At 48.2% G+C, this 16,803-nt stretch overlaps 1 protein-coding gene across 1 annotated transcript in view; it reads left to right on the forward strand.

The window, feature by feature from the left end:
- Window positions 1–16,803, forward strand: part of PROZ (protein Z, vitamin K dependent plasma glycoprotein) — a 248,373-nt gene that overhangs the window by 88,174 nt on the left and 143,396 nt on the right. Inside the window, exon 3 of the mRNA XM_069637169.1 lies at window positions 16,030–16,054. Coding sequence (XP_069493270.1) covers window positions 16,030–16,054 — 25 coding nt within the window. The remainder of the gene's footprint in view (window positions 1–16,029; window positions 16,055–16,803) is intronic.

The raw sequence follows: 16,803 nt of genomic DNA on the forward strand, positions 1-16,803 counted from the left end.
ATCTACGTTGGGGGCTGCCCTGGACGGAACTTGCAACGGATGATGTGTCTGCCTGCTCACGTCCATGCATATCCCTAAGGGTTTGCGAGAGCTCAGTGAGCACACGGCGCACTGCGGCAAGTTCGGCACATACGTCCTTGGCCGTCGCATGCAGTTCCCCCCTGAGGCTCTCGGTGCTTCTCTCCATTTGGACTCTCAGGCTCTCGGTGCTACTCTCCATTTGGACTCTCAGGCTCTCGGTGCTACTCTCGATTTGTGCCCTAAGTGTCTCAGTTGATGTTTCTATGTCTGCCTTAGTGCCCCCACATTCATCAGCATGGTCCTTGAGGAGCGTGGCCAGTTGCTGCTGTTGTTCGATCAACTGGTCGAGGGACTGTTGCCTCTGCTGGGCCATGGCCATTTGCGGGGGTGTCACAGAGGGGCTGTTGTCCTCATGTTGCCTTGCCACAGGGCTTGTGGGGGATGGCCAGTCGTCGTCTTGTGGGTGCCCCTGCGTGGTATCCTCATGTTGTACGGGATGGGACAGACAGGGGGATTGGGACAGGTCATGGATGGATCTGACTTCGGCATCCCCGTTTTCTGTGTCCGAGCATGCTGCCATCAATGGGGTGTCACCTATGGTGCTGCTGCCACCAGAGGCAGTGCCTTCTGTGGCATCCATTGGGGGGACCTGTGGTGGTGGTGTTGTGCATAATCTCACATTGTACATAATCACTCAATGCCCTATAAATACAAGGGAGCTGCCCACTAATATCCACTTTTTATCGGAACAATTAAAAAGAGATGATTTCATAGAAATCAGGGCATAATGTATGTAATAATTTCAGACATTTTACATTTTAGTTATACACACTTATACAAGATAAATAGCAGCTGTAAGTTAACACAAGATTAATAAAGGATTAAGATCAGTGGCTGAAGTGTACAAAAAGAAGTTTTGAAACTATATTCCTTGTTGGCCTGCCCCCACTCCCCACAAACCCCATAGCCAAGCCCCCTCACGCACGCAATTCAAACACCCAAAACCAATGCGACTCCTGGTTTAAAGGAATGGTCAGTGCAGTGCACTGAAGTACAAGTTTCAACTTCTTCCTACACTTTTATTTTTAAAACAAAACCATTCCAGAACGTTAAAAAGTATAGGAATTGTAAAATGTAATTCAAAAAAAGTAGTGGAGCACTGCTCCCAACCGCTCCGGCCTACTCAACCACTGGTTAAGATCACATACATTTCAGAGTCGAAGCTTATCACACAATTAATGAATCTTCCAGTATACCTATTCCTTAATTCAAATATAATCTTTTATGACTCCGACTTACCATAGGTAGTGGACATTAATCACATATCAGTTTATAAAAGGGAAACATTGTTTAGATTCTTACAAAATCTTGAGAAGAAAATGTATTGGGATTATTTGGAGGCAGAATGAGATCACATTTACTGGCTGTAACTCAGTGTGCCATGTTTTTGTGATACATGAGAAAAATAGCTAGTTGCAAAGAAAAAATATTTGATCGGTCTTGAGAAGATAACATATTAGAATTGAGTGCCAGCACGAAGAGGTATATTCAGTGGCTATACCTGAGTGTGCTATAATTTTGTGAGGAGACAAAATATTTGATGCAAAGAAAAAGAGTTAGCATTATTTGAAGGTGGAAGGAGATTACATTTGAGGTCATAAATTAATATGACACTTTTTTGTTGTTAGACAAAATACGTGTTGCAATACTTGTTGCAAAGACAAAGCTTTAGGCTTTTTTGGAGTCAGGAATAGATTACATTAAATGGGGCCTTATTCTATGTCCGAGCTAAGTAGTTAACTCGAGCAAGAACATTGCGCCGACACAATTAATAACATTGGAAGGCGATTCACGGAATTAAATGAGTTCAGAAACCTGCCCATACCAACCCCCCATGGCAAACAGAACATAACGCTGTCAAATAACCTTTACTCTGGACCCATGTAAAAATGTAATTAAGGATTACTTACCAGCAATCAACATTACTCCCACTCCTCTCCTGTAACTGATAGGTCCAAGTCCCAGTACCCCCACTAATCTGTGCACCAACCCCCTAACTTAAGGCAGCACCCACACGTCCTCCCTCATTCCAGTACTTCCACTAAACTGCGCCACAGTCCCATATATTAGGACAGCACCCACATACTTCTACTAAACTGTGCCGCCCCAACATTAAGTCAGTACCCACATACCTGCACTAAACTGTGCAGTTGTCCCCTATATTAAGGCAGCACCCACATCCCCCCACTAAACTGTGCACCGCCCCCTGCATTAAGGCAGCACCTGCATACCCCCACTAAAATATGCCCTAGCGTCCTACATTAAAGCAGCACCCACATACCCCTTCTAAACTGCACGGCCCCCGACATTAAGGCAGCACCCACATACCAATACTAAACTGTGCCCTGGCCCCCTACATTAAGAATGAACCCACAAGTCTGCCCTGGTAACCACGCTAATCTGCATGTCAACATCCTACATGAAGGCTGAACTTACAAGTCTGCCCTCATCTCAGTACCCTCACTAATCTGCGTGTCGAGAAGCATGAGGACAGCTGGGGAGTTGGAGTCCAGAGATGCAAGCAGTTCTTCACATGTGTTCAGAAGAGCAGTTTCCGTGCCTCTGGATGCTTGGAATCCAGATTGCTGGCCATGGAGACCACCAACAAGTTCAGTGTGTGAGTTGAGTTGGAGGCAATACTAGCTTCTCCAGCAGCATCCAGAAGGACAAATTGCAAGAACGTTCCAAATGGCGCAAAACAATAAGCAAACAATTAGGATAGTGCCTGTGTGATAGACATTAACAAAGCAATTGGTGATGGAAAGGTTGAGGTTGCTGAGGGCAGAGTCAGAGGCAGAATCAGAGGTAGGGGGTGAAGGTGGAAGCGAAGGCAGCAGCTGACACTCGTTTCATCAGGCGGATGTTAGCGAACAAGGTTGGCTGGGCTTTTAGGTGGGGGGGCCGTCAGAGGTCCAAAGGGACCCAGGTGGGAGGAGATGGTCTGACCAGGAGAGAGGGGTGACTAGTGGGAGGGGGGAGAGAGAGGTCAGAGTGTATTGGGACCTCCAGAGTGTGTCCAGCTGAGTCGGGTGGCCCAGAAGAGAGAATGGATAGGGAATGTGAGATGCAGAGGTCACTGAAGAGAATGGATGCAGAGCCAGGGGAGGCCAGTTGTATATTGAAATCACACAGGAGGAGAAGGTTGGAGGTGGATGAAAGTAAGGAAGCGCAGAAATCATCCCATTCAGAGAGGAAAAGGGTGGTGGCACCTGGAGGCCGGTAAATGGTAGCAATGGTCTCGGTAGAGTATGGAAGAGTAGTGGTGGTTGGGTAAGATGGAAGCAGGAACCCACTCGGGAAGATTAAGGCAACCCCCCACCAGTGCAGTGAGGTCGAGGCTTTGAGATGATCTTGAAGCCATTAGGGAGGAGGGAATCAAAAGCAGTGACTGAGCTGGCTTTGAACCATGTCTGGGTAAGAGAGATAATGTCGAGGTCAATGTCTTCAAGAAGGAGGCAAATGTGAGTGGAGTGTTTGTTGGCTGAGCGGGCGTTAAGAGTCACCAGGTGGAGGAGGTCTGTGACTTTGAAGGTTTTCTGAGGTGGTGTACAGGGGCGTAGTACACCAGTCAAAGGAGGAGCGAGAGTGGAAGGGGGAGGTGTAGGAGAAGGAAGGACGTTAATGAGAGAAGGCAGGATCCGGTCAGAGAGAAGGAGGTTGGTTTGTGGACCCTGAATTAGGATAGTGCATGTGTGATAGACATTAACGAAGCAGCATGAAGGACGAGAAGCCGGCCAAGAGGACTTCCCACTTGCTGCCACTATTAATGGTAGAGGATGTGGAAGGAGAGAGAGAGTTGGAGATGAAATGGGGGTCCATAGATCTGCAGAGGGGATAGAGAAGAGGATATCAGTGAAAACCTCTCTAAAGGAAGCGTCGACATTGGTGTCTGCAATAGGAAGTCCAGGGTTTCCACTCAAGATGCCTTTTTTGTGCTATGTCCTACCGGACTTCGTGAGAGAGGGGGGTTAGGTGATAGTGTAGCAGTTAGAGAAAAATAAGAGTGAAGGAGAGAGCCACAGGTGCGGCAGAGGTTAGTCGAGGAATGAAGACAGAGTGGCTTTCAGCACAGTTCTAGCTAAACCCACCAGGTGGCCTAGTAGAAGTAGTCACAGAGGCATACATGTAAAGTAGAAAGAAATAGAATTTCAACAGAAAAGAGGTTCACAGATGAAAAAGTAAACACACCTAAATTCGTTTTTAAACAAAAGGAGGCACAATACAATGCAGGAGGTTCACAGATGAATAAAAAAGTAAACACACCTACATTCATTATTTAGAAATGGAGGCACAGTGCAATGCAGGTGGTTCACAAATGAAAAAAGTAAACACAATGGCCCTCATTACGACCCTGGCGGAAATCGAAAAACGATGGCGGAAATGCAATACCGCCATCGAATAGCGCTCGGTGCGACTATGACCCGTCACCGCAAAGTACGAAGCCATTAGCGACACCGTAGTGAACGCCAACGCTAACTGCACCAAGCACGCGCGCGCGCGCCATGCCAAACCGCAAACACCACCATGGCGCAAGGGTACGCCAATTCCGACCCTAGCGGACATGTACCTAACGCCATCAGGCATGGCGTAATGTACCATTCCGCCATGGCGAGAAGTACGGCATCGCGAATCAACCGTAAACGGCCCCACTGAGTGCCTGTACACCGCTCCCTGCCCACAAAGTACAACTCCCCGTAGGTGCAATGAAGTCACAATGCAACCATTGAAATGTACAAGTCACCCATGCATGCCAACGAACAAAAGAAACACAAGAGGGGCCAATGGGAGCTGCAGGGCACAGATGGCACGAATACAGAAGCCATCCCAATGGACATGACCACAGTCCCCCACCAAGAAACGCACGCAAACACAGGCACCTGTGACCAGCAATATTCCGAAAATCACATCATTCCACCAGTCCACCTGGCTGACCGGCATCTGTTACACAAAACCCAATCCCCCGCCCCTGAGCATGACAACATTCAAACTGTCATATAGGCAGCCCCCATCCCTGACCTCACGGGCTTAGTAGGCAAACGCGCCCAGTACAGTACCACGCAACTAAACCCCGAAGCTGGAACCCAATGCAGATCTCCTCACAATACATCGCCCCCCAAATAGGCATATGCCACATCACTTGCAAAGAAAAACGCTACACGGGCCAAATCAGAATAGAAATTTATGCACATCAAAGTCACCAAGCCCATACAGCCATCAGGCCATGAACTCCAAAACACTAATCACCATTGTGGGCTGCATCCGCAAGAAATGACCAGCCACTACTTGTGTGTCGCCCTGTTCCCCCATGGTACACAGAGCCACATTCACGTACGAAAAGGCAACATGGAAGTGCACAGAACCGCAGGGCCGTCCCAATGGGGAGGCACTAGTCCAGCTGAAAGGCCGAAATGTTGCTCCGAGCCTCCAGTACTACGTAAGGGCATGTGGGCCATTGGCGATCGTCCCATAAGATCGTAATGCTGCTCCACTGATTAACACGAAGCAGCAGGTGTCGGGAGTAAAATCCATCTGCAGGAGTGGCATACAGATGGCAGTGGCAAAAGGGGAGGAGATACCTGTCAACCAAAAGAAAAGAAAAAGAACAGAATGGCCATCAGAACTACATTCGAACAACTCACTTCAATGATCACACGAAATCCACAGCCATATGCATGCTAGCCCACTCAAAAGGATCATCACCACCCCAAAACCACTTGCGACTCATAACCATCTATATCGAGGTGCAAACACCATCACAAACGAGTGTACCTGTGCATGCGTCTGTCAAAACAGAATCCATCAGATGGGAATGTTAACGTGCATGGACACAAGTGTCTGAGGGCGCCTCGAGACAGGGAGGGCTCAACAAGGCCAGATAGACGATGGTCCCACTATGGCAGCCCTGCATCACATAGCGTAGGGGAGGCGGATAGATCCCAAGAAGCCCTGTACATGGCAAACTCTGTATCAAATCACCTGCCCATGCATCCATTCATCATTCCCTCATCCCGGGATCAAAACGCCTGAATAATTACTCACATAACATTAGAAACATCCATTGAGTCTGTGCGTTATGCAGCCTGCAAAATCCACAGTGCCCCAGCCCGTAATTCCAGTGTTGTGAAGTAACATGTATTTGGGAACGGCCGGCCTCATCGCCCACGTAGCTATTGCGCATCCCAAACTATTCATATCAATCATTGCTCCCTCGCCATGGGCCCTGTCTCAAGGACATTGAACAATAGAACGTTATATTTGCAGTCAGACCTGTGGGCATCTCCTCGCCGCTAGCTGGAAACCGAAAGCGCCGCCCTTCGAATTCCTCATTTGCAACACCACGTCGGAAAGGCATCTGTGGCCGTTTGAAATCACTAATTATTCCATCGAGTGCGGCTGTGTGTGAAAATGGCAACTGCCTTCACCCACGAATGGGACGCCCCGCCCGTCGTTGCAACTCGGTACAGTGATGCATGAGGGCCCACCGTTACTCGAGTACTACGTTCCACTGACCCTTCACAAGTCTGTTCGCGACTGCACAGATAGTATGGGAAACAATGGGACCACAGCAGAATGAACATATCAACCAATCTTACACGGCCATCGGGTACAAATACATGATAGCAATAGCAAGATACCATTCCCCGAATTGCAGCGTTGTGCGCGTGACGTGCTCGGCCAAAGGGGAGAGCAGTTTGCACAGGTGGAATGAATCACCACAGGTGGAGGCCATACAGCCTGAAAACACATAAATTGCACAGCCAGTCTCCTCCCACAACCACACCGAAATGCTACCGGCAGGACTCGCGATGTTGGCCCTGGGGGACCTGATAGCACTGCAAGTGCTCCAACTCCAAGAAGAAGACGAACACCAACTACAACCAGCCGCACGGAGGAGACGCAGGAGGAGGAGGAGGCCAAGGCAGGGCCAGCAAGGCCCACCAGCACAGCCACTACCACCACGCAGGCAGCCCGCAATCCCACGCCTCCGAGCACATCCGTTCAACCTCACTGATGAGCAGATCAACACCCTCTACCGTCTGGACCGGGACACCATAGCCGCCATTGTGGACATGACACAGGCTGACCTTGTCAGCATGATAGATAGCCCAACCGCCATCCCACCCCTACTGAAGGTGGTGTCTGTACTCCACTTCCTGGCCACAGGCACCTACCAGCACACAGTCGGACAGTTGCATGGCATTTCTCAGCCACTGTTCTCACGGACACTATTGCAAGTGCTCGATGCCCTCCTGCAGCACGCAGACGACTACATCTCCCTACCACGCTCAGAGCAGGAAATTACAAACACGAAAGTGGGATTCCATGCACTTGCCGGCATACCGGGTTGCATTGGTGCCATCGACTGCACCCATGTTGAATTGGTCGTCCCACATGCCATGGAGGCCCAGTACCGCAACCGAAAACAATTTCATTCCCTGAATGTACAAATGGTGTGTGACTCCAACAGGATCATTACACATTGTTGTGCCCGAATCCCTGAATCAACCCATGATTCTATGGTCTTGAGGAACTCTACAATACCACGCTATATGGAGCGACACGCAGGGAACAGATCCTGGCTACTCGGTGAGTCTCATTACATGCATGATGATGTGGGGTATGTGAATTGGCAATGACCTGGCAGGAAGGGGGGGGGGTGTGCGTACGTATCAATGGCATTCCACATCATACGTTTCTCGTCCACATACAGGTGATGCTGGATATCCACTGAAGAGATGGCTCCTCACACCAGTCCGGAACCCACGGGACCAGCATGAGGAGGACTACAACCATGCCCACTCACGTACCCGTGTAGTCATAGAACAGGCATTCGGCCTACTGAAGGGCCGTTTCCGCTGCCTCAGCAGGTCTGGCGGGGCACTCCTGTACCGCCATGAGAAGGTTGCAAAGATGGTGATGGCATGTGTCATGCTCCACAACATGTGCGTACGTAGAAATGTGCCCATGCCCCCTGACGCAGAACTGCAAGCACCTGAAGATGGTCATGATGAGGGTGGGGATGTGGCAGCACCTCATGGAGTCTGCGAGGCACCGGAGGCCCGTGACATTCGTCAGCATCTCATTGATGTATGCTTCTAGCACTCACGCCTGGTGGCTGATACATGGACACGGGACTCGTGGCACTGCGTGTGTCTGGGACATGCACAATATGGACTGTACGCCTATGATGGCCTAGTACACAAAGATCAATGTCCACACATCTCATTGGTTGATCGTGCACTTTTTATGGCATATGTGATGTCATGTTGAACACCCTATCGACCCGCCACCCAAGTGAGCCCAACACACCCCCTCCACCCTCCTACCTCCCCCCCGAACACCAGTGTCCAAAGATGCTCATTGTCAGTGGGCTGTCGCTATTGCATGCCCCCTCTGCGGGTATCAGGGGCACCCCTGCCTGTGGAGCGCAGGTTCCTTCCAGATCTACGTTGGGGGCTGCCCTGGACGGAACTTGCAACGGATGATGTGTCTGCCTGCTCACGTCCATGCATATCCCTAAGGGTTTGCGAGAGCTCAGTGAGCACACGGCGCACTGCGGCAAGTTCGGCACATACGTCCTTGGCCGTCGCATGCAGTTCCCCCCTGAGGCTCTCGGTGCTTCTCTCCATTTGGACTCTCAGGCTCTCGGTGCTACTCTCCATTTGGACTCTCAGGCTCTCGGTGCTACTCTCGATTTGTGCCCTAAGTGTCTCAGTTGATGTTTCTATGTCTGCCTTAGTGCCCCCACATTCATCAGCATGGTCCTTGAGGAGCGTGGCCAGTTGCTGCTGTTGTTCGATCAACTGGTCGAGGGACTGTTGCCTCTGCTGGGCCATGGCCATTTGCGGGGGTGTCACAGAGGGGCTGTTGTCCTCATGTTGCCTTGCCACAGGGCTTGTGGGGGATGGCCAGTCGTCGTCTTGTGGGTGCCCCTGCGTGGTATCCTCATGTTGTACGGGATGGGACAGACAGGGGGATTGGGACAGGTCATGGATGGATCTGACTTCGGCATCCCCGTTTTCTGTGTCCGAGCATGCTGCCATCAATGGGGTGTCACCTATGGTGCTGCTGCCACCAGAGGCAGTGCCTTCTGTGGCATCCATTGGGGGGACCTGTGGTGGTGGTGTTGTGGGCATGCTGGCTGCTGGGGTGCCTGTTGATGTTCCCTCCTCTGTGCTGCCACCTGATTTGTGCTGCTGCCGTGTCTTGATGCGTGCAGCTGAGGTGGAGGGTCTCTGGCCGTTGGTCTTGGCCCTCTTTGCAGGTGTGCTGGTAGGGGTGTCCTGTAGCTCGTCGTTTGGATCGGACCCTGTGGTGGAGTAAAGGAGGGCGAGGGTTATTGATGGGTCTGTGGGAATTGGAATGGCATTGTATCACATGCATTGGGGTGGTACCTGAGGGTGATTTGGGTCGGGGCCTTGGAGGTGCTTTGATTTGTGTGTGGAGTGAGGGTGCAGTTGTTTGGCAGCCTGCAGTTAGGGTGTGCCTGCTGCACGTGTAGTGCGTGTATTAGGGGTTTTTAATTATTTATGTATTTATTGTGGGTTTTAACGTGCGCTATCAGGCCGATGTGTGTGGACGTTCTCCTGGACATGTGTTTCTGTTGCACTATGTGGACGCATGGTACTTCACATGGATGGACTGTGTGGATTTGGCATTGTTTTATCTGGCCCACCTACCTGAATCTTCGGATGTCTGCACTCCTTTCTCCATCCCTCCGACTCCCTCTATGCTCTCCATTCCGATGGTGGAGGCACAGATTTCTTCCCAGGGGGTCAACTTGATGGGTGATTCAGGACCTCCCCCGGTGGCTGTGGCAATGTTGCGGTTGGCAGAGAGTATGCTGCGGACGCGTATCCGCAGGTCGTCCCATCGCTTGCGGCATTGCTGTGGGGTGCGGGGTGCGGTCCCCACCGCACTTACCCGCTGTGCCACCAGAGCCCATATGGCCTTCTTGTTTGCAAGTGCCGTCCTGGTCATTTGCGTGCAGAAGACGACGGCAGCATTCTCCTGGAGGGTCTCTGTTAGCACGGTGAGTTCCTCACGGGAGAAGTGGACCTGCCGCTTGCGGTCGCACGCTTTCTTCGCTACTTTTCCCATTTTTCTTGGTTTCGCTAGGGTGGTTGACGGGTTGGGGTGTGTTTCAGGGTAGTGATTTTAGTGGTTGTGTGGTTTTAGTGTATTTATAGGTGTACGCCGGGATGTTTCCCGTTCCGGGCCCATGTTTTAACTTCCGTTTCCGTATATTTCCGGGCACCGTACTTTCCGGTAGGCGCACACTGCGGTGACCGCTAAGAGGGGTGGCGGTATTGCACCTAGGGCGCCGTACGGCGGCGGTGTGGGCCGTTTTGGGGTCATTTCCGCCATCGCGGACTTTGCACTTCCGCCATGCCGTGGTGCTCGTGCCCGATGGGTCGGAATGGGCCGCACTTTGCTCCTTCGTGCAATGGCGGAAACGCTATTTACGCTGTGGCACTCCGGTCAGTCGCTTTCCGCCAGGGTCGTAATGAGGGCCAATGAAATGTGTTTTTTAAAAATGGAGCGAACAACGAACATCCAACTGGATTTTCCATCCTGGAGCAGAATTGGCAGAAAAAAAACGAATTGAGTCAAAACAAATTGACTTTTTAAATAAACTCTTCAGTGAAATAGCTGCAGATTTTAAGAACAGCTAACATAGTGCATAGGTCGAAGTGCAGGTGCTCACTGTTTATCTGGCAGTGCACTGACCGGAGGAGTATGAAGAGGAACAACATTCAAACTGCTGCGTCGTTGACTTCCGGACACCATTCGTCAGAGTCGGCAGTGGCATCCAGAAGGACAAAGTGCAAGAACGTTCCAAATGGCACAAAACAATAAGCATTGGCAATGTCAGTTTAGGCTTTTGTGTGGATATAATGTAGTGGTAGTAACTGGCCTTTAGCTGCAAAATGGTGAAAGTACCCGGGCATTAAATAGCATTTCCTGGCAAATACGGTTGCATGTCTTTATATCGAAACAGCTTAGGAAGAATGCACTTATAAAGAAACTTTTCTCATGAAAAATATAACGATTTTTTTTTTTGGGGGGATCCCCACTAACCCACATTTTCCCACCCCTAAAACGCACCCAATGGTTTCCCCACAAGATTGAACCCTTTACACCCACCCCTAAGTGCATTCTTCATAAAATGTTTCGTTGTAAAATATTTGATATATGTTCATTCTTTATAACATTTTCGTTATAAAGGCTGCATACTGCAAATACACAAGCCAAAAGTGTGGGCATTGCCAATGCTTTCTTCTGACACGCATTCAGGGAAGAACACGCCCACTGTTTATAAGTCAAGTGGCTGAAATCACATTTGTTCAGGCATTTTACTTCCAGCGTTAGCACATTTACAGCTTCAATTAAGTCATTCATTCTCAGAAGGCTACTTCCTAATAACACTGGCAGGCACTTTGAGCACAAGCAGCCTGATTATGTGTTTGGTGGTATTTCAGCCGTTAATCCACCAAAATACCTCCAAATGGAATGTCTGTTACAGCCACTTGGTCCTGCGAATTTACTGTGGAATTACAATTAGTCGCAGGGCAGTGAAAGTCCCAATTTTTGGACTCCATGGGGATTTAAGGGGAATTACTGCCAGCGGTAATACTGTCGTCGGGCATTCTGCCGATTTTGCCCGTTTCTGGTGGTAAGGTGGAGGATTTACCTCCTGCATTTTCCTGGAGGACAATACTCCACTTTACCACCAAACCTATAATACGGCAGTGCGGTAATGCAACAGTAACATGGCGGTAACAGAATTAATACTGCATCATAGGCGTTTTTACTGCCTTGCCGCCCTCATAATAAGGCCCAAAGAAACATCTTGAAAAAGCGAGCTTTAAGAGATCCCAGGAAAATGTGCTTTGAGTGGGGAGGGGCAGAGAGTGGGTGTGAATGTCCATAGGGTTTGCCATGACCATGGACTGTCAATTGGTTTGTACATAACCAAACGACACCTACAAGCTGTGTGTCTCTCCTCATATCTGAACTCTCACCTACCTGTACACTAATGCAATAGTTTTGGTGGACTTTAGTGGCACCTAAAAGGCAAAACTAAAAACACGGGTATAAACACTCCTCACTCACAGCTGGACTATTTTAACAGCCACCTAGCTGATGTTCCGGCCAAACAAAGTTCAGCGACTTCAACAAGCGCAGAACGCCGTTGTTAGAGTGGTGTTTGGAGTAAGGAAGTCCACGCCTATTTCTGGGTTACGCCGCTCTATACATTGGCTGACAGTGGAGGATAGGATTACATTTAAGATCCATCGTCTGATATACAAGAGCCTTGACAATCTAGCACCTGCATATCTGACGGAAAAATTGAATTTCTATCAGTCAATACGGGCACTTCGATCACAGGATAAACACTTTCTGGCTATTCCTTCATCTTCCTGTGTATATAGAGGTGACCGCAGATTCTCTGTGTACGGACCTAAACTATGGAACAGTCTCCCATGGGAGATTAGGAAGATGGAAATTCTGGTGGCATGCCGGAAGCCGAAACCGTAGGAAGGCCAGAAAGCAAGACACGGAATGGAGGGACAGCTGGGGCAAGAGGGCAACAGTCAGGTAAGTTGGAATGGGTATGAAAGTGACCCAGAATAACAACCAAGGATTGGTAAGGGGCTTTCAGTGGGGACAACGGGGAGTAAGCACAGAGGGCTGGTGGGTATTATTATTATAATAATTGTTCTTTTATAACACGCTTAATACCAGAGATTGGTTTCTAAGTGCAGGATCGGGATTCAAACCTGTGTTGTGCTGTGTTTGCTTTCTAAGCGCAGGATCGGGATTCAAATCTGTGTTGCGCTGTGTTGACGTGCTTCCAAGACGAGCATGTTGCCCCTGAGCTATCCCCCCTCACCTAGTGAGGGTAGCCCACCAAAATGAAGCGTGCACAGAGATAAATGATTCAGGGGTGGGGGGCATGTGAGAGAAAGGGAGCCAAGAAGGCGTGTTTGGGAGAACCCCTGAAATGACCAGAGCAATGGGACAATACAGGGACACCTTGGCACACAGAACCATTGATGTAGTCACCCAAAAGATCAAAGCCGGCATGAATCTGCTGGCGGTATAATGTCGGCATAAATATGAACTTCCTTATACATTCCAAAATTGAAGAGCTAAGGCTTGATCCCTGAGATCTTAGAAATTCAAAGGACTCACATACTGATATTTTGGCTGATTTGTGCCTTGGAAGGGATTAATTATTTCTTTTTTGCATTTTTAAGCACTCACACAGCCCAGGGGCATTGAGGCGCTGTTACAGGAATATGTCTTCGTTGCATATTTATAACGCGCTTAATACCCAGAGGTTTCTAAGCTCGGACCGGGGGATCAAACCTGTCGAACCTGTGTTGCTTCGTGCCGTCTTGTTTCCAAGGAGAACATGTTGCAGCTGAGCTATCCTCCCGAGACCTGTACCAACCAAATTGTTGTGTGCAATAGATTTAGGCAGGGGTGAATGTTAGCACCATTATATTTTAAAGGATACGAGCTGGACCCTGATGATCAATGGAAAACTAATGTGCTCTCTTTTTCTCGCTCTCTCTCTGCCCCCTGCATCTGCATCTGCCCATCTCGCGCTTTGTTTCCCCTCTCTTTCTCTCTCTGCCTGTCTCTCTCTTGTCGGGTGTGCATTTGCCAAAGCCAGCCCAGCTTTTGATGACGGCAGTGCGACCAGAGAAACAGCACCGATATATTTAAGGGGCAGAGGGTGCTTTGCTTTAGCAAAAGAAGCTATTAAAAAGGGACATTATTTAATTGCCTCTTTTTAAAATGGTATATTTCTAGTAAATACTGTATTCCTAGTAAGAATGCCGATCTCTGTTCTGAGCAAAGAACGTTATCAAAACAAAGAATAACCATATGCATTATTTCAGATAGAAGGCTATTATTTCAAGATGGATATTCTGGGACACTGCTATTCTCCTCTTTCAAAATATCCCAATGAAATGGAGGAAGGGGACAAATAACCCCAATGAGTGTTTCTGGCTGCTTACATGAAATCAAAGAGCATTTAAAAAACATTAGAATGACTGCATCTGGATCACTAATGCTCTCTGGGATTGGGGCTGATTTCATTTTTCACAACAACCACCCTAACATTGAAATATTTGTAAGACTAAACCTTAATATTTTTATTCGGGAAGCCAAAGGCTTTTGATGTTTGGCTGCAATGACTATGGCGTCTGTCAATCCATTTGGGTCCTGGCAATGTCAAGCTAAGCGTTTCCAGAGAATTTTAAAAGAGGAGCATTGGCTCTCAGTGTGAGCATGCCAGCCCCCCAATAAACAAGCATCCGCAGAGAATATAACACAGATGACCTTTCAGATTGACTACAGGTTACTGAGCAGACCAGGGGCCTGATACACAGACGCCTTGTATAATGGTGCAATCCCATTGGAATATGTATAGGGGCCTTTTTGCCTTTTTCTTTTAAATTTCATGTTTGATTTTGTACAGCGCCAACATGCAAAATTACTTACTTCACAGCACAATTAGTATGAAAAAAGGAGCAGAGGCGAGAAAAGGGTAAAGGCCTAAGGATCAGGATAGTGGATTTGAAGTGTAACACCACGAGAGGCAGAGAGAAGTTGAAGCGGGAGAGGATTGGGAAAGGTGGGACTGGAGGGAGGCGGAATGCAGCATTCACAGCTAGGCTTGCTCTCTGTCCTTGAGCCTTGCTATTGCTTTGTCAAACGAAAGGATCCATGTTTACATTTCCTCTTTGCTTACTTGGTTGTTCATTTTATGTTATTTTACTATGCTTTTGTATAGCGCTGAATCACCCATGTAGCAGTTTCAAGGTGCTCAGTCCTTGTCCTTGGCACATTGTGTCCCTGCCTGGCGTAACCACACCTTAATCTGCTGGAAAGCACAGCATGGGCAAGGGTGAAGTAAGAGGGAGAGAAGACCGGGAAGCAATTTCTTATACCCCTCTGTCTAACACCTGGCATTAGAACAAGTCACACTTATTTATTTATTTATTATTACATTTGTATTGCGCACCCAACCCTCAGCCATCTGGGCGCATAAAAGTGAGCTTTTCTTATTTCAAACTATTACTTCTTGTATTAAACAATGTTGGATTTTTTAAAATAAAATAATTTAAAAAGAAATGTTTGGGATAAATATTCGTCTGATTTTTTTAACTAAGTATTACGTATGCAAAATGTAAAATCTTTGAACGCATTGCCAAAGATTGATTAAATTCCAAACCGACTGTAGACGTGATTTTTGTCCTGTACGCACACAAAAATGGAGCAAGCTTTGTTCCAGAGTCCAGCCGGGAACACAGGCCCCCGTGCCTTCCTGGAAAAACAGGAAAGCGTCGCAGGCGCCATTGTGTGCACGCAGCCCCGGTATCCTGTGGGATTTTGCAATCGAAGGAAACCGAGGAAATGTGCGCGCGACCTCTGCGCAGGAGCCAGCGTAGCCCTGGCTTCCAGATGCTACTGGAACAGCAGGGAATATAGTGCTTCCACACCTGTGGCCACGCACCCTGCACTCACCACCTAACCTGAGGCCGTGTGTTCTGTCCACCCCCAATGTTTCTTCTCCTGGTTGCTTGTAGATCCCTTGCTGGCAAATTGACCGCCCTAGTCCTACCCCCTTTGCTCGCCCGCCCCCCCCCTTCTATCCTTGCTTCCCTCAGTGTGTCTTTCACCCACGACTTGCTGCTTGCCTAGACGTGTGCTCAATAAATATAATAATACTAATACAATGAATAATGATTATAATAATTTCACAATCAGTGCTGGTCACAGGCTGGAAAAAATAATACTTATAGCAAACGTTTATTAAATGTATTTGTGTATGAGCGCGATATAAATACAATATCATATCATAAATGTACGCGGTTTCTTTGAGAATTCTTATTTGATTATTTGTTTCTCTTTTTCTCTCTTCAGGACTTGTTTTGGGGATCATACTATGGTAAGTCTGTTTGGTCTTTTTTTTTTATTTTTTAAACGGCTTTTATGTCAAGGACTTTGACAAGGAAGAAAGGACAAGGTGTCTGGGCCAAGGAATCAAACCTTGAAATAGCCACAAAGATAACAGGGGAAACAGGGTCGGACGAGGACGTCACGTTGACTTTGGCACCACTTGAGAATGGCAATTTGTTCCTCCTGTGACAGAATCTTTGAGTATTCCTTAAGAGGCAATTTGTACATTTTAATGAATGTACGTTTAGGAACACTGGTCATAACTAATAGCTGCACAATGAACTAATGCTTCAGACTGGCTGGCTCTCTTTAGCCAAACAACTGGCCTACTTTGCCCACTCTACCATTCTGTGCCCGCAGTCTCTGTGGCATTGCCCTATTTCCCTCTAGGCCAGTTCGAGCCTGAGGGGAAATACAAAATGAAAATAAAATAACTCGAAAGCCTTTGTAGAAAAACATGATGACATCACTAATGACATTTTGTATGAGAACACTGGTGACATTACAAATCACATCACTGATGCATCACTGGTGACAACACTAATTAAATCACAACAATGACTGGCCTTAAACATGGCCTTCAGCCATGGTCAGTGTGCATGGCCAAATATATTCTAACACATGAATGGGTACTAGTCATGGCTGCCAGTTATGGACAGTGGCGACAATCTTCACCCAGGTGCACTGAATATTATAAAACACTAACAGGCTACCAACCATAGATGGTGGCCTTTACCA

The sequence above is a fragment of the Ambystoma mexicanum genome, chromosome 7p (genome assembly GCF_040938575.1).
Source record: "Ambystoma mexicanum isolate Mex_15411 chromosome 7p, UKY_AmexF1_1, whole genome shotgun sequence".
NCBI classification, from domain to species: Eukaryota; Metazoa; Chordata; class Amphibia; order Caudata; family Ambystomatidae; genus Ambystoma; species Ambystoma mexicanum.